This window comes from Pocillopora verrucosa, chromosome 9, assembly GCF_036669915.1.
Source record: "Pocillopora verrucosa isolate sample1 chromosome 9, ASM3666991v2, whole genome shotgun sequence".
Taxonomy (NCBI): domain Eukaryota; kingdom Metazoa; phylum Cnidaria; class Anthozoa; order Scleractinia; family Pocilloporidae; genus Pocillopora; species Pocillopora verrucosa.
The window spans coordinates 17,876,026-17,891,651 of NC_089320.1; the positions used below are offsets into that span (position 1 = coordinate 17,876,026).

The 15,626-nt window shown below is 38.2% G+C and overlaps 2 protein-coding genes across 2 annotated transcripts; both read left to right on the forward strand.

Annotated features, from left to right (window-relative positions):
• The first annotated feature begins 2,365 nt into the window (after window positions 1–2,365).
• LOC131798133 (ubiquitin-conjugating enzyme E2 J1) lies at window positions 2,366–7,652 on the forward strand. Its single transcript, XM_059115784.2, has 8 exons — window positions 2,366–2,506; window positions 2,668–2,741; window positions 3,346–3,477; window positions 4,010–4,094; window positions 4,575–4,680; window positions 5,266–5,330; window positions 5,710–5,774; window positions 6,820–7,652. Exons 1-8 carry the CDS (start codon window positions 2,476–2,478, stop codon window positions 7,348–7,350), a joined length of 1,089 nt encoding a protein of 362 aa, XP_058971767.2. The 5' UTR covers window positions 2,366–2,475; the 3' UTR covers window positions 7,351–7,652.
• Window positions 7,653–9,383: 1,731 nt separating this feature from the next.
• LOC136283524 (twist-related protein-like) lies at window positions 9,384–13,434 on the forward strand. Its single transcript, XM_066172501.1, has 2 exons — window positions 9,384–9,623; window positions 13,333–13,434. The coding sequence occupies exons 1-2, from the start codon at window positions 9,384–9,386 to the stop codon at window positions 13,432–13,434; spliced, it is 342 nt and encodes a 113-aa protein (XP_066028598.1).
• The last annotated feature ends 2,192 nt before the right edge of the window (window positions 13,435–15,626 follow it).

The window sequence follows — 15,626 nt, forward strand, 5'->3', positions numbered from 1 at the left end:
TACTTCAAGGGATGATGAATAAGATATTTTTTTCATAATTAATTTCAATAAAAAACATACTCAAGATGATTGCAACATTTAGCAAATAGGTTTATTCAGTTAAATTGTCGGAACCAACTGAACTAAAAATTTTCGTAGTAGTTAAAAATACTAAGATTTTATGACGCAGCCCTTTTTTCGTCCAGATCCTGATTGGGAATAGCCCTCCCACACCCACTGTCGGATTCTGTACTGTGATATCTTCGAACTAAGGACTTGACGGTAATAAACTTTCGGAAGAATGTTATTCCGCCTCCCTTCTCAAAACTGGATGCCGGCTTTTCATCGATTTCCTCACATGCCATGTCTAGGAGTACAATTCTTGGATTTAGAGGCTTGGGTCGAACAAATCGTCGCTCGTATGAACAGGGAAGAGTGAACACAATGTCTGTCTGAGACCTGGGAGCTAGATCAGCTGAAGTTATCTCCTCGGACTCGAAGTCAGGCTCATCATCCATATACTCGCGTATAAATTTAAGTTTAGAGGCACAAGTAAGGCTACTGCGCTTTTCTCTTTCCAACACTAAATCCCCTTCTTCAAGTTTAGGAGTTGAACTGCGTGAGTTGTTATTAAAAGCACGCTCCTTATGTACACCTGTAGGCATTTCACTCAGCACTGGTTGAGCCCACTTACAATTACCACCTGAGTGAGCGCGCCTGACATCCTGCGCTGCTGGGGTCTTGGATTTCTGAACCCTGGTTCGCGCGTTCGGTGCTAGCGCCATATTCCTGCAAAATCTTTCTTCCCGTTTGATTTTCTGCAAGCTCTCTCCAAACTCGTTACTGTCTTCGTCTTCGGTCTTCTCGTTGCTCCTGCTTTCTTGGAGTATTTGTTTTGCAGCTCTAATTGCTTCAAATCTGTCCACAGCTTTTTTTACTTCAAGAACTCGCTTGCATTTCTCACAAGAATTACCATTGCAGTTATGCCTCTGGTCCAGCGCTCTCCAATGGAGTGATTTCAATGGCCGACCATCTACCCCCTGAGTTACCTCAGCGCTGACTTCATCATTTACTTCTCCCAGTTGTTCTTTCTCCAGAAATTCTCCATCCTTCACCCCCTTTACATAAATTGCTTTGTTATCAGGCTTGTATAAATCGTGAGAGAGCGATCGGGAGAGTCGGTGTTTTGATATTTCGGAGCACCTTCTCTGCATATTGGCAAAATGAAGTGATTTCAGTTGTGATCCGTTTTCCGGCTCCTCTTTCACTTTGAAAACTTCGGGCAATCCAGGATCAAGAACTAGATCTATAGCTTCCTGTTGTGCTCGAATGAAACTTCTCGATCGGCGCGCTTTGCCTTTGTTGGCTCCGATAATTCTTCGTAATATTGAGTTTTCTTCACGATCCTGTGTTATTAGACCTGGAAAGGCACTTTCCCCCTCAGAGCATTGATCAGCCTCTTCGAGCATCTTTGAAAAAGTGTGTGTGTTTAAGCTACCACGATACGTTTACGACGTCAGCGAACAATTGAAGTTGATAAATATACAATCAATTTATTGTCATAATACATTATTGTGCGCGCGCTCCTCTAATGTTATCCGGTCGATTCGAACCCACTCTTGAGTCGTTTCGTACCCAAATCACTTGTGGATTTTTGCCAAAACCGCTGATTGATTCTTACCTGATTCTTACCCCTCCTAATAAACATTTATTCGAAATACCTCGCGCGTACCTTACACTGGCTGCATGATTTGGTTTTATCGCCTGGTTGATGATGTAAATTGGACACACAAAGTAGTCGCACTTCAAAAATGAACACTAGGAAACAAAAATTATTTAATGCATGTAATATTTCAATTCACAATAAAAGAAACCGACCATAAATTTAAACATACTTATCAAGAAAAACATACTTTATTAGTTTGAGTACGAAACGACTTAACAGGATACGAAATGACTCAACAGTCTGCATACGAAACGACCGGTAACCCCTCTATTTATTCTTCATTCTTTACTCACTTACCTTTTTTTAGATGATTGTTTAAATGCTTTTAAATATCCCGAATGGTATCCAATGAAGTTCTAAGTTTCTAGATTTGCCTGCCGCGGTAAAACCTGGTATGAGCTGCAGAAAAAGTAACCTTTACTGTAAATGCACTTCCCTTCACGAATGGCATCAAGATACGGAAGTAAACTAGACGCTTAATAGCTTTGTTCTTTTTTCGTCCACCTTACTTTTCTTTCTTTCCTTTTCCTTTTCTCCCATCTTATAAGGCTGCGTGAAATGCCTGAGTTGCGTGACGTTGTAATTTGCCGCTTTCGTGTCGCACTCCGTGTTAGACTGGGTCGAGTATGTACGCTGGCTTGTTCCTCGTAGTGTTCGACACGTAGGCAGAGCATATACAAACAAGCATCCGTCAGCGTTGGAAAGGAGATGAGCGTTCGTCCGTAATATTATACCTGTCTTGTTCGTAAAATTTTGTCCTTTGTTACAGTATGGAAGCAAGATATAATTTAAGAAGTCCAGGTAACGATTTCTTTTGAGCAGCTCAGTTAAATCACAGTTAAATTTTGAAAACGTTCCTCCAAACATTTACAGATTTCGATTATTTCATTCTTCATCATGTACAAGTTTGTCATGAATTCGGTTTGATGTTCTTGTTATGATTTTCTAACTCCAATTTTTAGGAGTGAAACGCTTGATGAGAGAAGCAAAGGAGTTGAGTCAACCAACAGAGCTGTATTTTGCGCAACCACTGGAGGTAAACAATGAATTTGGGTCCGTGAAATTCATTGGAAACACGGAAGGAATATGAGTATAACTATGTTAAAATGCAGCACGTAGTAGTGCAAATGCAAGCATATTTACATGACGTGCTGGGTCTTGAACCAGTCTCTAGCAAAGTATGGTACGCTCATTGAGCGAGAATTTAATCGGAGGCTGACAGTCGCTGCTTGTGGTTGTTTTAGTAATCATGGCAGAACCTGTTTGTTGATGGTGAAGAGTCAGCAGTTGAACTCGTTAACTCCCAAGATCTGATTGTTAATTCTCCCCTTTTGCTGCTGCAAATTTCCTTGTAGATAAGCTAAAAGAATTCTACTTTAGGTGAAGATGACTACTAACCCTTCCTGAAAAGTTTGAGAGTATTCTCATTACCTGTTTACTAAACATTGTATGGATAGTATAGGGAGAAGGTACATTTTGATAATTTCTGGAAGGTCAAGGGGTTTAAATGCTATTACTGTATGATGCTGTGACAGAAAAGCAACTCAGATACTATAGTATCTGAGAAATTTGATAATAAATAGTAGTACTAGTATGATAGTCATATGATGGAGTCATAACAAGAGGTTGTATCACTGCAGGATAATTTGTTTGAATGGCACTTCACAGTACGTGGCCCTCCTGACAGTGACTTTGCTGGGGGACGATATCATGGCAGAATAACTCTGCCACCAGAGTATCCAATGAAACCACCAAGTATTATGTTATTGACTGTAAGTACAACTCGCATTGAGTAAAAGGATCAGCAGGTTAATTTAATTTAAATAAAAGAAGTTTTGTGTGACCAAACTCAGAACCAAAGTTATCTTAGAAGAAATTAGATAAAATTAAATATCACAAGGAGCTAATTAGAACTGTTATTTTACATGTAGTTTTTCATCTGGCTGGGCAGCAGATAAGTTTAAGTTTCTTGGACCAGTCAGAAATCACTATATAGCAAAACTAGAGAATCCTTGAACTGCCTATGACACTTGACTGAAAATGGCATCTCTTCATATCTTACTCTTCCCCCCCCCCCCCTCCCCCCTTATTAAAATCATCTACTACATTGTTGCAATTAATGCAACACAGGTTTATAGAATTTTATAAAATGTGATGTTGGCATTTGTTCTATCCTGGAGATTGAAAATTGAAACTCTGGTCACTTCAAGAGGGCTGTTTTTAGAAACCTCTGTTTTGATTAGCTTTTAACCATCATGGCTGGGAAACAAAAAGTTGATGTAATGTTCTTTCTTTGCCTACCAGCCAAATGGTCGATTTGAAGTGGGAAAGAAAATTTGCCTCAGTATGTCAGCCCATCATCCTGAAACTTGGCAACCATCATGGAGCAGTGAGTACCATTGTTAATCTTGAACATACACTGTGAATGTATTTATTGTTTAAAACTTTTCAACTGTAACACTAGTATTAAAAGCTAGTCAGCACACTACAGGAGAAAACTTAAGTGAAGTCAGCCCAGTAGCCTAGTTCCCCATCTGGTAGTAGCTTAATATCTCAGTTTCTGATGCCTAAAGTGACAAGATTTAGTTTCACTTTCTACATATAGATGCTACATGTAAAATGTAGTATCATTAACCCTCTGACCCCTAAGAATGACCAGCATCTTATTTTTCCTTACACTTATCATCCTTGAATCATGTGTTAAGGTCATGAAGATAAATGAAATGATCACCATTTAAGGGAGCTCTTGATTGTAAAACAAATTCTTCTTGTCAGCACCTTGTGAAATGTATAGAGAACAGTATGGAGAATATGCATACTGATATTAGGCTGTAAAAGGTTTATACATGACATTTTGATTTTCCAATAGTTCGCACTGTGCTCATGGCAATCATTGGATTTATGCCAACACAAGGAGCTGGAGCGATAGGATCACTAGACTATACTCCACAAGAAAGAAAGGTTCTGGCCAAAAAGTGAGTGAAATTCATGGTATTTTCTATTATGATTAAGAAGAGTGTTGTGCAGTGAAACCTCTTTTTGGCAGACTCCTTCCCTTGTGTCTGCTTAGTGTAGGGTTCATTCTGAATACAGATTTGTTATAAGGAATATATTGATGATATTAAAAAACAGCAAATTTGGTATTCTTACGGAGTGACTTCTCCTTTGGAAAATTTCTCCAAATAAGATGAAAATTTGAATTCCTCTATTGTGAAAACATCTTGGTAACAGAATGTGCTCATTGTCACAACTGTGTAACATTTTTTTGAGGAAGGAGGTTAAGTTAAATGGTTTCTGGAGTGTATATATGCATGTACTTCTCTTCTGCTAGTAATTGACAAGAAGTTTCTTCCATTTTGTGATTTTGTAAGGGAGTAATTTAAGCCAACCAAAATAATACCTCATTATCACTCTTCCAAAAACTTGATTGAACAAGTATGAGTGCTACTGACTACTAGCATAAAAGAGATTTACCATTCATGTCAATAGAGAAAGTAAAGATTGACCTTTTGGAACTCTTTTTGAATGATTATTGTAACAATTTTAATTGTATCATTTAGATCACTTGATTGGAAATGTAATACTTGTGAAGGATGTATGAAAACTGCTCTCTTAGAGACCTCTGGTATGTGTGCTTTCTTTTTACTACTGGATATTGTTTGTTTTCTATTCAAACCACTGTAGTCCTACCCGTACTGTACATGTATGTTGTTTTGGATAATTTATACTTACCATAACTAGGTCAGCTGATTATTTTCCCAAATGTATTAAGAAACAAGTTCTTGATCTGGTTGTGAAATAAATGACCACAACATTCTGTAAAATCAGAGAATGGAAATTATTTACTCTACTAACCTGTTTTTTGAACATCAAGCCAAAGGATCATTGACAATTTAGCACAGAAAATAAGATGCTGTTCAAGTTACAAGTTAACAAATAATATGATGGCTTTGGTGTTAAGTTTGCTCTTGACAGGCAAGTTGTATTTGAATTATGCATTTTAGGTGATTCATCATCTAAGGAAGCAGAAAGGGAAGCTGTAGAATTAGCTGCACAAATCACATTTAAGGTGAGGCAGTATAGAAAAAGAGTAGGATAGTCTGGATACAATTAGAATAACTTGTATAAATGCATGAGCATATCCTGGTTTTCTTAGTTATGAGCAACTGCAGTCTTTTAGTATTCTTCTGGATGGAATGCCTTTTTTGGTGGCTGGTTGTCCCTGATCATTACTTCTAGTTCCCCAGGCAAACTGCTGGAGCCCATTTATACTCTCTCACTCCAAAGGGTGACCAAGAATGAGGTACACTCTACCCTTGACTATTATTAAAATACATTTTTGAGCAAACAGGTGAGGAGAGGGAGGAACAATAACCATCAAAGAATGTTCTGGTAGTTTGATTTCACATCAAATTCTCAAAGCTAAAATCTTAAAAAATGTATGGTTGGCAGTGCAGAGAATAGATATACTTGGCTCTTAGGAGTGAAAATGATTTTTTCTTGGTGGAGGGGAGCAGATTTTCTTGACTGTTTCACAGTACCCATATTAATTCATGGATGTGAAAGTACAAGAGTGAGGTTTCTTTTCTAAGACAGGAACAAAACAATGAATGACCTTTCAATCCAGAGTCTTGCTGGCTGACCATATTAAGGCCAGCATGTCTTCAGACATTAATCTGAAACATTACTGTGGGGGTACTGTATGACTAACTAATTTTCCTCCCAGGTGGAGAAGTCATACTCTTTGTTATATCTCTCAGTTAGTATGTGTGCTATGATTGTATTTTACTGTACGGCCCAATGAATTCAAAAGTTTGTTTGAATTGAAAACTTTTACACTTTTTTGGAATCCAGAGATATGATAACATCTTATGAACTTCATTTCCTCAGTCTGCACTGTTAGTTATTGAACCTTGTTTTTCCACTCGGTCATAAATCAGAGCAGAAAAATCCAGTTTGTAACTTACAGAACAGACCAAGAAAACTAGGTTAGTAAATGGTATGTACATCAGGAGAAGTCCTCTGGCTGGCCCCAAGATTTCATCAAAATGTGATTTGTCTCATCCTTTCCTTACATTACAATATCATGATAACTTTCTCTTTTCTTTTCAAAGGGAGAGAGTGAAAAAGAGAAAACCTCTCAAGGAAGCACAGCAACACCAACTTCTAATGTAACAAGCCAACCACAGGCTGCCTCTACGACAGAATCTGTTCCTACAGGAAATTCTCAAATGGGGGCCTATTCAATGGGTGCAGCTTCACAGTACTATGCAGCATACCAGCAGGGGGGATACCCTTACTATGCCACAGGTTACCCGATGTACAACATGTTGAATTCCAATCCTTTACCAGCCCAAGGATACCAACCTTCAACTATTTTACCCAATCAGAATGGTGCTCATGTCACACCAACCAATCAGAATGCAGAAGATAGAGGGACAGCTAGTAGCATGCGTCAAAGGACTGTGGTTAATCAGAGTGCTGCATCGCAAAATACGATGCAGCCAGTATCCCAGACTAATTCTGTGGTTCAAAGACAACCCCGCATTACACAAAGCAGCATGGCCTCTTTAATTGTTCTTTGGGTCTTGGCTGTGTCAATAGCTGCACTGGTTTGTAGAAGAATTTTTATGATATCACAATGAATGATTTCGTTTACGTTTACAAGAACACTGTAAGTATTGAATGTAAATGGACCACATGTGATAAAACTGGGGGTACTTTTTCCCCCAAAAAAATTTAGGATGCTCTTTCAGCTCAAGGGACTAAGGGGGGATGTTTTATTAAAATCCAGGGGGTAAGTTTCTAAAGAAACTGTGGTGCTGCGTTAAGAATGAATTTTTCAGAAGAAAAAATAACACGTGTTCTCGAGTCACTTAGTTTACAAAGATACATGTCAATAAAGGAAATCTTAAAAAAAAAAACGTTTAATTTTAGTTATTTTCAAAGACTTTGGAATCTTCTGTAGGTTGATGCTTCTATCCAATAAGAACACTTTTGGTAGGCGACAACATATTTCAGTGCAAATATAAAATTAAGTGTGCTGCTGAATTTTTATGCTCTTCTATGGTAGATATTTCTGCGTATGTAAATAGAGCTGAACTTTGTCAGTGTTGATCTCTGTCTCGCGCGAATGGTTGCCTCAATCCTCTACACCCTAAGATCAGTATGTATATTCTCTACACTGTTCTCTATACATTTCCTAAGGTGCTGAAAAGGAGAATTGTTTAACTATCAAGGGCTTTTTTAGTTGGGGATCATTTTCGCTATTCTCGTGACGTTAATGTTTGTTTCAAGGGTTATTTGTAAGGAGAAATTAGAAGCTCAGCAGTCACTCTTTGGGGTCAAAGGATCAATCGATCCACGTTGTTGAGAATGCTTGAGCTCAACATGGCTGGATGGTGGAGTTTTTCTTCCTTGTGTTTCCTGTATCAAGATCAAGTCCACCGAGATGACACGAAAGTACCCATCTATATTGACCAAATAATATTGGACAAAGAATGCTAGTGCTTTTGCATAGACACATGTAGAGAAAAAGCGAGCTTATAAGATTCTCACAGGCTGAACGCCGAGAAACTTAAAAGAACGAAGTCCACCGCAAGTTCACGCATCTGTCTGGTTAGGAAAAGGGTCACATTTTTGTGCTATTTGTCAGTTAGGATAATCCAAGCTGTTACTTTTGATTAACACTAATTGAAGAAGAGATAAGATTGCCTGATTTCTTCCCTCTCTGTAACTCTCAACTCGACTATGAAAGATAACTTTACAATACCAAATACGACAGTCGGCCATAACAATCTGACCCGAAGTAATTTTTTCTTTTTCTCTTTGTTTCCTCTGGGAGTACAAGAGGTGTATGCCTATCTCCCATACTCGTGTAGCCAATGAGAACACAGGACTCGCTTCATGATCACTGACTCCCCTTTGCTAACCCCTTCGCTAACTGTGTGCTAAGACAGGTTTTTTATTTTGCGAAGTTCACTGTACATGAGTTGTCGTTAATCCTTGTTCTCTAAATATCTGTTTTCCAAAATAGTTATCAACCGCTTACTTTACAGAAGAACAAATTAGTTTTTCGAAGACTGATCAGTTGTGCTACATTAGATAATTTTAATATACTAAGCGGATACAAACCTAAAGGATCACTAAGTAGATTGACTGAAAGAAAGATAGTCAGCTACTGAAATTGTGTAACCTCACACAATCGTAAAATGTAAAACTTTCAACTAAATTATTGTTCTGTAAAAACTCTGTCACGTTGAGGTAACTAAAGTTACATCGTCTTCAGTCGTCGAAAAACGACAATAAGCGAACTATTTGCAGTGATAAACGGCAGTGATCCTTTCAAAGACAGGATCAGCAAAGAATTATCTCACTATTGTTTCCTCTTTTTAAGAGCACTGAGAGTTATCCCTTTTGACCGCTTCCTATTGCTTTAATACCTCCACAAGAATAAAATATCGAAGGCTAAAACTGCTTCTCTGTATTTTTCAATACAGTTTTTTTTTAAATTCAAGGTGAAATTTAGTGTGCCGTGGGAAAATTTTCATCCCAAGTCATTAGTTGGCATGTATTGGCATAGAATGCGATTAAAATCTGGAGGTTGTCACTGGCTTAAGGAAAATCAATGTAAACAGTGCTCGTGTATCAAGAAGGGGCACGAAACGAGATCAACAACATGGAGCAAAGCCGTGCTAGAAAGAACAAAAGAGAACAGAGGCGCGTGAAAGTGCTGCGAAACGCTTTTACGGTTTTGAAGGAACTTCTTCCCAACGACAGCGACTTGAGGACAAAAATAGAAATTTTGACGAACGCGGCAGAGTACATAGTGTTTTTAAAACAGACGGTGAGAAACTTACAGACTCAGTTGAAAGAAGAACCAACGGAGCATCCACGTTCGAGCTGTAGATATGCCCAGGTAATTTTAATTAACGTGTAGAGGTTTCGAAGTAATAAAAACGGTTGCAGCAGTTGGGTTAGTTTCCATACGACATTCGACCATGTAAGAACGATAAGGAAACTTTCCTCTTCGAACCACACCCATTTGTGCGCGCTGTAAAAGTTTTGCCGCACAACCTGGCCGGATCATTTCTCGAACATATGAAACATGCAATTCTCTCGGGGAAGCCCTTAACTTATGACCGAGTTTTAATTTGCTCTTATGCTTCTGTTCCTCTTAGAAAGGTTTATGATGAGATTCTTTAAAGCACAGTGTAAGAAGCCTCGCTAAAGGGTCAGCAAAATTTCATAGGCATGTGTTTAGAAAGCTAAACTTGTTCTCGAAACTCCCCGAGGGAGCGCCATAATACTCCTACGTAACTAATGAATTTTGTTTGGGTCGGCAGAGATATGACGTTTGAATCGCTGTCTCGCAGCGTCGTGTAGCATCGGAGATCCTGTCGAACTGAACAGCCTGCCAAACTTAATTAAAAAGTTAAATTCAGACGCTGTGCTTCTGCCGTGCCTTTGTTGAATTGAATTCATGTATTAAGTTCGACACGGCAGGAACACGACGTCTAAACTGGCCCTAAGACCCTCATAGGCAAGGCGCCGGAAAACTCAAAAGGACAAAGTCCACCGCAAGTTCGCGCATCTATCTAGTTAGGAAAGGACCACCTTCACTGAGCTATGTGTTAACCAGGATAATTCAATCTGCTACATTTAATTAGCATTGAACGAGGAAGAGATAAGAGCCTGATTGCTTCTTTTTTAACTCTGTCAATTCGGCTGAGAAAAGACTACTTTCCCTTGTCAAATGCACCCGGCAATTATGATAAAAATGTTAATTACAGCAACAAGCTTAGTGTAGGAATTGACTTGTGCGTCCACATACGTGACAAAAATTTCACATAGCAGTTTTTAACTGTTCACAATCCCTTGACGGGACACTTGACGATCTTTATTTACACGACCTGAAAGCAAAGGTGCTCGAAATGCCGCGTGAAGTGTTCACACTAAGTTAACAAAGTTGGAATCAAAGCATATCACTAAGTGAGCCAGTGTTCTTCACACGAACAGAACTTGAATTATCCTAATGTGAACAGTTTTCACATTAGGATAATTCTTCGGAATGCAAAACTCATTTTTAACCAGTGAAGACTTACGCAAGTTTGCGTTGTATATTAGCAACAGTCATAGCATTCCAATTTGAATTATTTTATATCTAAACTTATTAGTATTGGGTGTTAACTTTACAAAGCATCTCATTAACGGGAACAACGGTACTCTATCTTACATGGGTTGTTTCTGTGAGCACTGCACCCCGGTAATTACAAAAAAAACTTTCGTGGGAACTAATACAAGTATATATCTAAAGATACGGGAAAGAAAATTGAAATTGTCTCGGAGTAAGGCAGACCGTTGTAGTTCGAACTCTGCCAATGATCACTGATCTCTGTAATGGTTCATTTCTTGAATTATGAACCAATTCTCCCTTCTAGCGGACACACATTTGTGCATAAATCTGTGTGAAGAACATAGTTCTGTATAACATCCTCCCTAACTTCTTCTAGGAGAAAAGTAGTGAGGGAGGTAGTTGTTGATCCCATCTTAGAGTTAAAGGTCAAAACTGTTACTAACAATTTCACAATCGTTGGTGTTTTATTTCTTCTCCCAGGGGGTCTGATTATAGTGATTACCTACAAACAAGATTGCGGATTAAGACTGATAACTTACCAGCTGTCATGCTGTCATCAGGGATAGATCATAACGAACCCTAGAGGCTTTGTTTACAAATGATTGATAAAATATTTGCCAGTTTAATTTGCTCCATTATCTTAAGCCTTCTTTTTGGGGTAGCACCATACCAGAGGTATTAACTACTTGACAGATAGATTCTTGGTGGTCATGTGGGGTGTGTTAAGGGAAAGATTACGGATGACGTCGAAGAGTGGCACACGAGGTGCAGCCGAGTTTGATGTTCTTGTCACATTTTAACGACTTCTGTGGTATTTTATTGAAGAGACGCAAGGAAAAATGTGGAATATTTTTGTTTACACGATAAATAAGTGCTTCCCTTTTACTACTCGATATTGTTTGTTTGTTCTTCAGTGATTTTTTGCTTTTCAAACCACTGTAATCCTACATGTGTGTCCGGTATTGGATATACTTACCTTAACTAGATCAGCTGATTATTTTCCCAAGTGTATTATAAACCAGTTTTTTTTTTCATCAACTTTATTGGGTTTATAACATAGTACTAACTACAAAAGACATAGAGACAAAAATAAATTAAGATAGGAACAAAAATAATTCTAACCCAAAAGGGCAGGTGCGAACTGGACTGGCGTTCCGTGCGAGGCACCGCCCACCGCGTTTATAATGCGGCTTATTTTAAAAATGTTATTGGTCGATGCAAACGAAAGAGACGTTTATTGGGTCCATACGCACTCATGGCCATAACGCATAGAAAAAACACTTATTTTTTTTGAGAAATTACGTGTAGTATGATGTCTTTACCGTCTGAAAGGCGTTAGTTCAGCTTTCAATTCATTAGTCTTAAATGTAAAGCGTCGTATAGTTCTAAATAGGAACGTTAATGATTTTCTATCGGAGTTCTCGATCTCGGTCTGCGTAAGATTGGGTGATCTCACATTTCTTTTTTGCAGAGGAAAGCAAGAAAATCTCCAAAGTTTGAAGCTATTATTTCACTCATTTTGTTTTGCCGCATTATGGTTGCTGTCACTTTGTGGTTTTGGTAAAATCTCTATTGGTGTCTAGAAAAGGAATGATGGAAGATCCAGTCATATTTTCAAGTATTTCCATGATTTCAATTCACTTAGATTATAAAATCTTCCCCCTTTCGCTTTTCATTGTAATATACGAACAAGGCAACAAGATACGATCAGCTTTCTCCAGCCAGCCCCTCTCAATTTACGAATGAATTTACAGTGAAAATTCTTTCCATTTCAGAGCGAACAAGAGGCGTCATATTTACAAATAAATCAACACAGCTACACATTCTCGCAATATCCTTTGGAATATGAAGGTATTTGAGAATTGCAGCTTATGAATAAATCGCCTAACTTTGAAGGGATAATCTCATCGTGTAAGTTGTCTTTAGTTAAAGGGGGTGTGTTCCGTTGAACTAAAGACCAAAGACGCCAACACGGAAGAAGAATCGTATTTAATACAACAATACAATTTGATCTAAAATACAAAGAAACTAGGATGGCACTTGGCCTTTCAAGTATTTCAAACAAACAGAAAACTAACGTTAACAAAACCCAGAAACCAACTGAGAACTTACTTTCTGACTGCCTCCGTAACTGAGGTACATTGTGGCATACGGTCAGATAAAACTTTACCAAATAACTGGTTATCAATTGAAATAACTGTTTAGGAAAAATGACTGCATGCGCTCGCGCAACATTTAACGTAAAAAGCGCGCGCGTTAAACTTTACAATTTCAAATTGTTAGTGATTTAGTAACTAAGTGTAATTTTAGTAAAATTACATTAAGCTGATTGTTTAGCGATGACGGGTGCGTAGGAACTTGACAGAAATGCCAGAAAAGGAAAAGCATCTGAATGCACATTCAACGAAGAGTAAAGGTCGGTAAAGAGTGAAGAGAAAACTTCCCAAAGAGGGAGCATAAGTTAAATTTAATCCTTTTTCTTCCCATTTAGGTTGTAACGAATATCAATGTGTTACTGAATACGAACGCGAATGCTTCGCTGAAGGTGTGGATTGACGGTGCTATAGGAAAACAGAGCGGCAACTGCAAGTAGAAAACTTTATGGCAGTTAGTATGATAGCTCCCTCACGTAAGGGAGAAGGCACCTTGTTACTTAAATACTGATTATAAATGTATTACCGGCCGCCTCTTTCAACCCTTGGGTTGTACTCGCTTGTTTAACTTGTTTCTTCTTAACGATTTTATTTGTGGTGGATAGAATGATGAAATGTTATAACGCAAACGACAAAGTTTTTAAACAATAGCATGATACCGAGGACTTCGACATTATATAATAATGATACTCAGGAACGAAAATAAATAAGAGCCGTAGTTTTGTTGCACCAATGGCCTTTCCGGCGGATACAGTCCAGCTTTAAAAAAACCATGATGCTTCAATGCCAAAGTTTGACTCAAAGCTTTAGAAGAATGAAGGTTTCGTTTTCTTTTGTGACGTCATCAAGTCCACGTAGTCGCATAGATTATGACTTCATTAAGCTGACGACTTCTTTAAGTTTAAGACGTCGTTAATCTTAGTGACGTCGTTAAGTTTGTTGAGGATGTCGTTAAATTTTATGACATCACTAGTTTTATGACTTCGTTAAGTTGAAGACGTCGTTAAGTTTCATAATTTCAATACGTTTACCAACCTCGTTCCCAAGGTCATCTCCTTCCTCCCTGTTTGCGACTGGTCACGTACCTATGCAGACTCTCCCAGAATTTGAGTGATTTAAAAGGTAACAAATCGAGGAAGGAGCCCACGCTTAAAATTTTTCAATGCTAACTTGACGGGAATAGCAAAACTTTCTTAGATAAAAAATAAAAATTTTACGCTGGATCGACCCATTTGATCCCGCACTTTGTAACATTATTTTTGTAATTTAAATTTCATCGCTTACAAGTTGTGAATCTAGGACTAAGTTTTTTAGAAACAGGCTGTAGATGACATCGTTTATGGTTTCTTTATCTCATAAATTTTGAGTTTCCTTTTTTGTGAGACTTTTGATGCACTTGAACTGTAATTGTACTTCGCTATTTACTCAATCTTGTTGTGAATTAATCGCACCTTTTGTTTTTAATTAGTTCTCACGGTGTTTACTCGTGATTTATTTTGGATAAAAACAATAAACATCAGTTCTGGGACCAAGTTTGAAGTCACTTATTTACTAACCTACTTCTTTCGAACAATTCGTCCCCTTTCACTCCAAACATCGCTGCTTCGACCCCTCTCTCCCTTTAGCTTGAAATCTGTTTGTATATCAAGGCGTTTAATGGGGAAAAAGCTAACACTGCCGACTTACAAGTGGTGTTTGTAGAAGTGCAGGCTACAACCCTTTCCTTCAACAACCTATCGTCACAAAACCTGAAAAATTAGCCATTTTCTTTATCCAGTTGGCAGTACTGTATACAAACTTGAGTACGACCCATAGACCTAACTGTCCCCCCCCCCCCCCCGCTAGTCCGGGTCCAATTATAAAAATTGCCTCAAAAATTAATTATTCATTCATATTTGTCTCACACCTTGTGTCAGTGTGACATGTGGTTCCTAGAGTTACAGCGTCTTGTTTCTTCGAACAGAAACTCGACGTATTCTGCCGGTTTCTGCGCTCTTAATTACTTCTAAAAGTATTTTAAGACGACAATGTCCTTTTTCCTGGTTCAGACAGCCAAATATGGAGATACTGTTGTGCTCTTGCAGACTAAAAGAAATTTCACATGAGGTGAGATATTGTACAGAATTCTGTACTTTGAAGGACTAGTTAAAACCTGTCTCCTTCAGAAATAATTTGCAGCATTTTCATAGGTTATTTGCCTAGGCGTTGCTTTAAATTCATATACTTTGACTTTACTAATAACTTCGTCTCAGTTCTGTCAAAATCTTTTGTAAGTTATCAGAGCTTCTTCATTAGTCTCGTCTTTAAGTTGTGTTTGTCCTCTCGTTCGCAGCAATTCATGTACCTTGTGCCTTGCGCTCTGGGCTTATCTAGTTACCTTAAAAGTCAGTCCCTGGACCGCTGGAGTTTTATTGAAAGATTTTGGTTGAGATTGAGCGTCTGTCATCTCTCAGTTTCAATATTGAATATGACGTAATAAATACATCTTGTGCAGCGTGGCAATGCACCAAAACTTCTTTGTGTACGTGGAAAATCATTTACGCTCATTTTCTTTGCTTTTTTTTTCTTTCCTTTTTTTTAATTTATTAGGGGTGAGTGGTTTCAGGGGTAGAAGTTACGGATTGCACCGAGA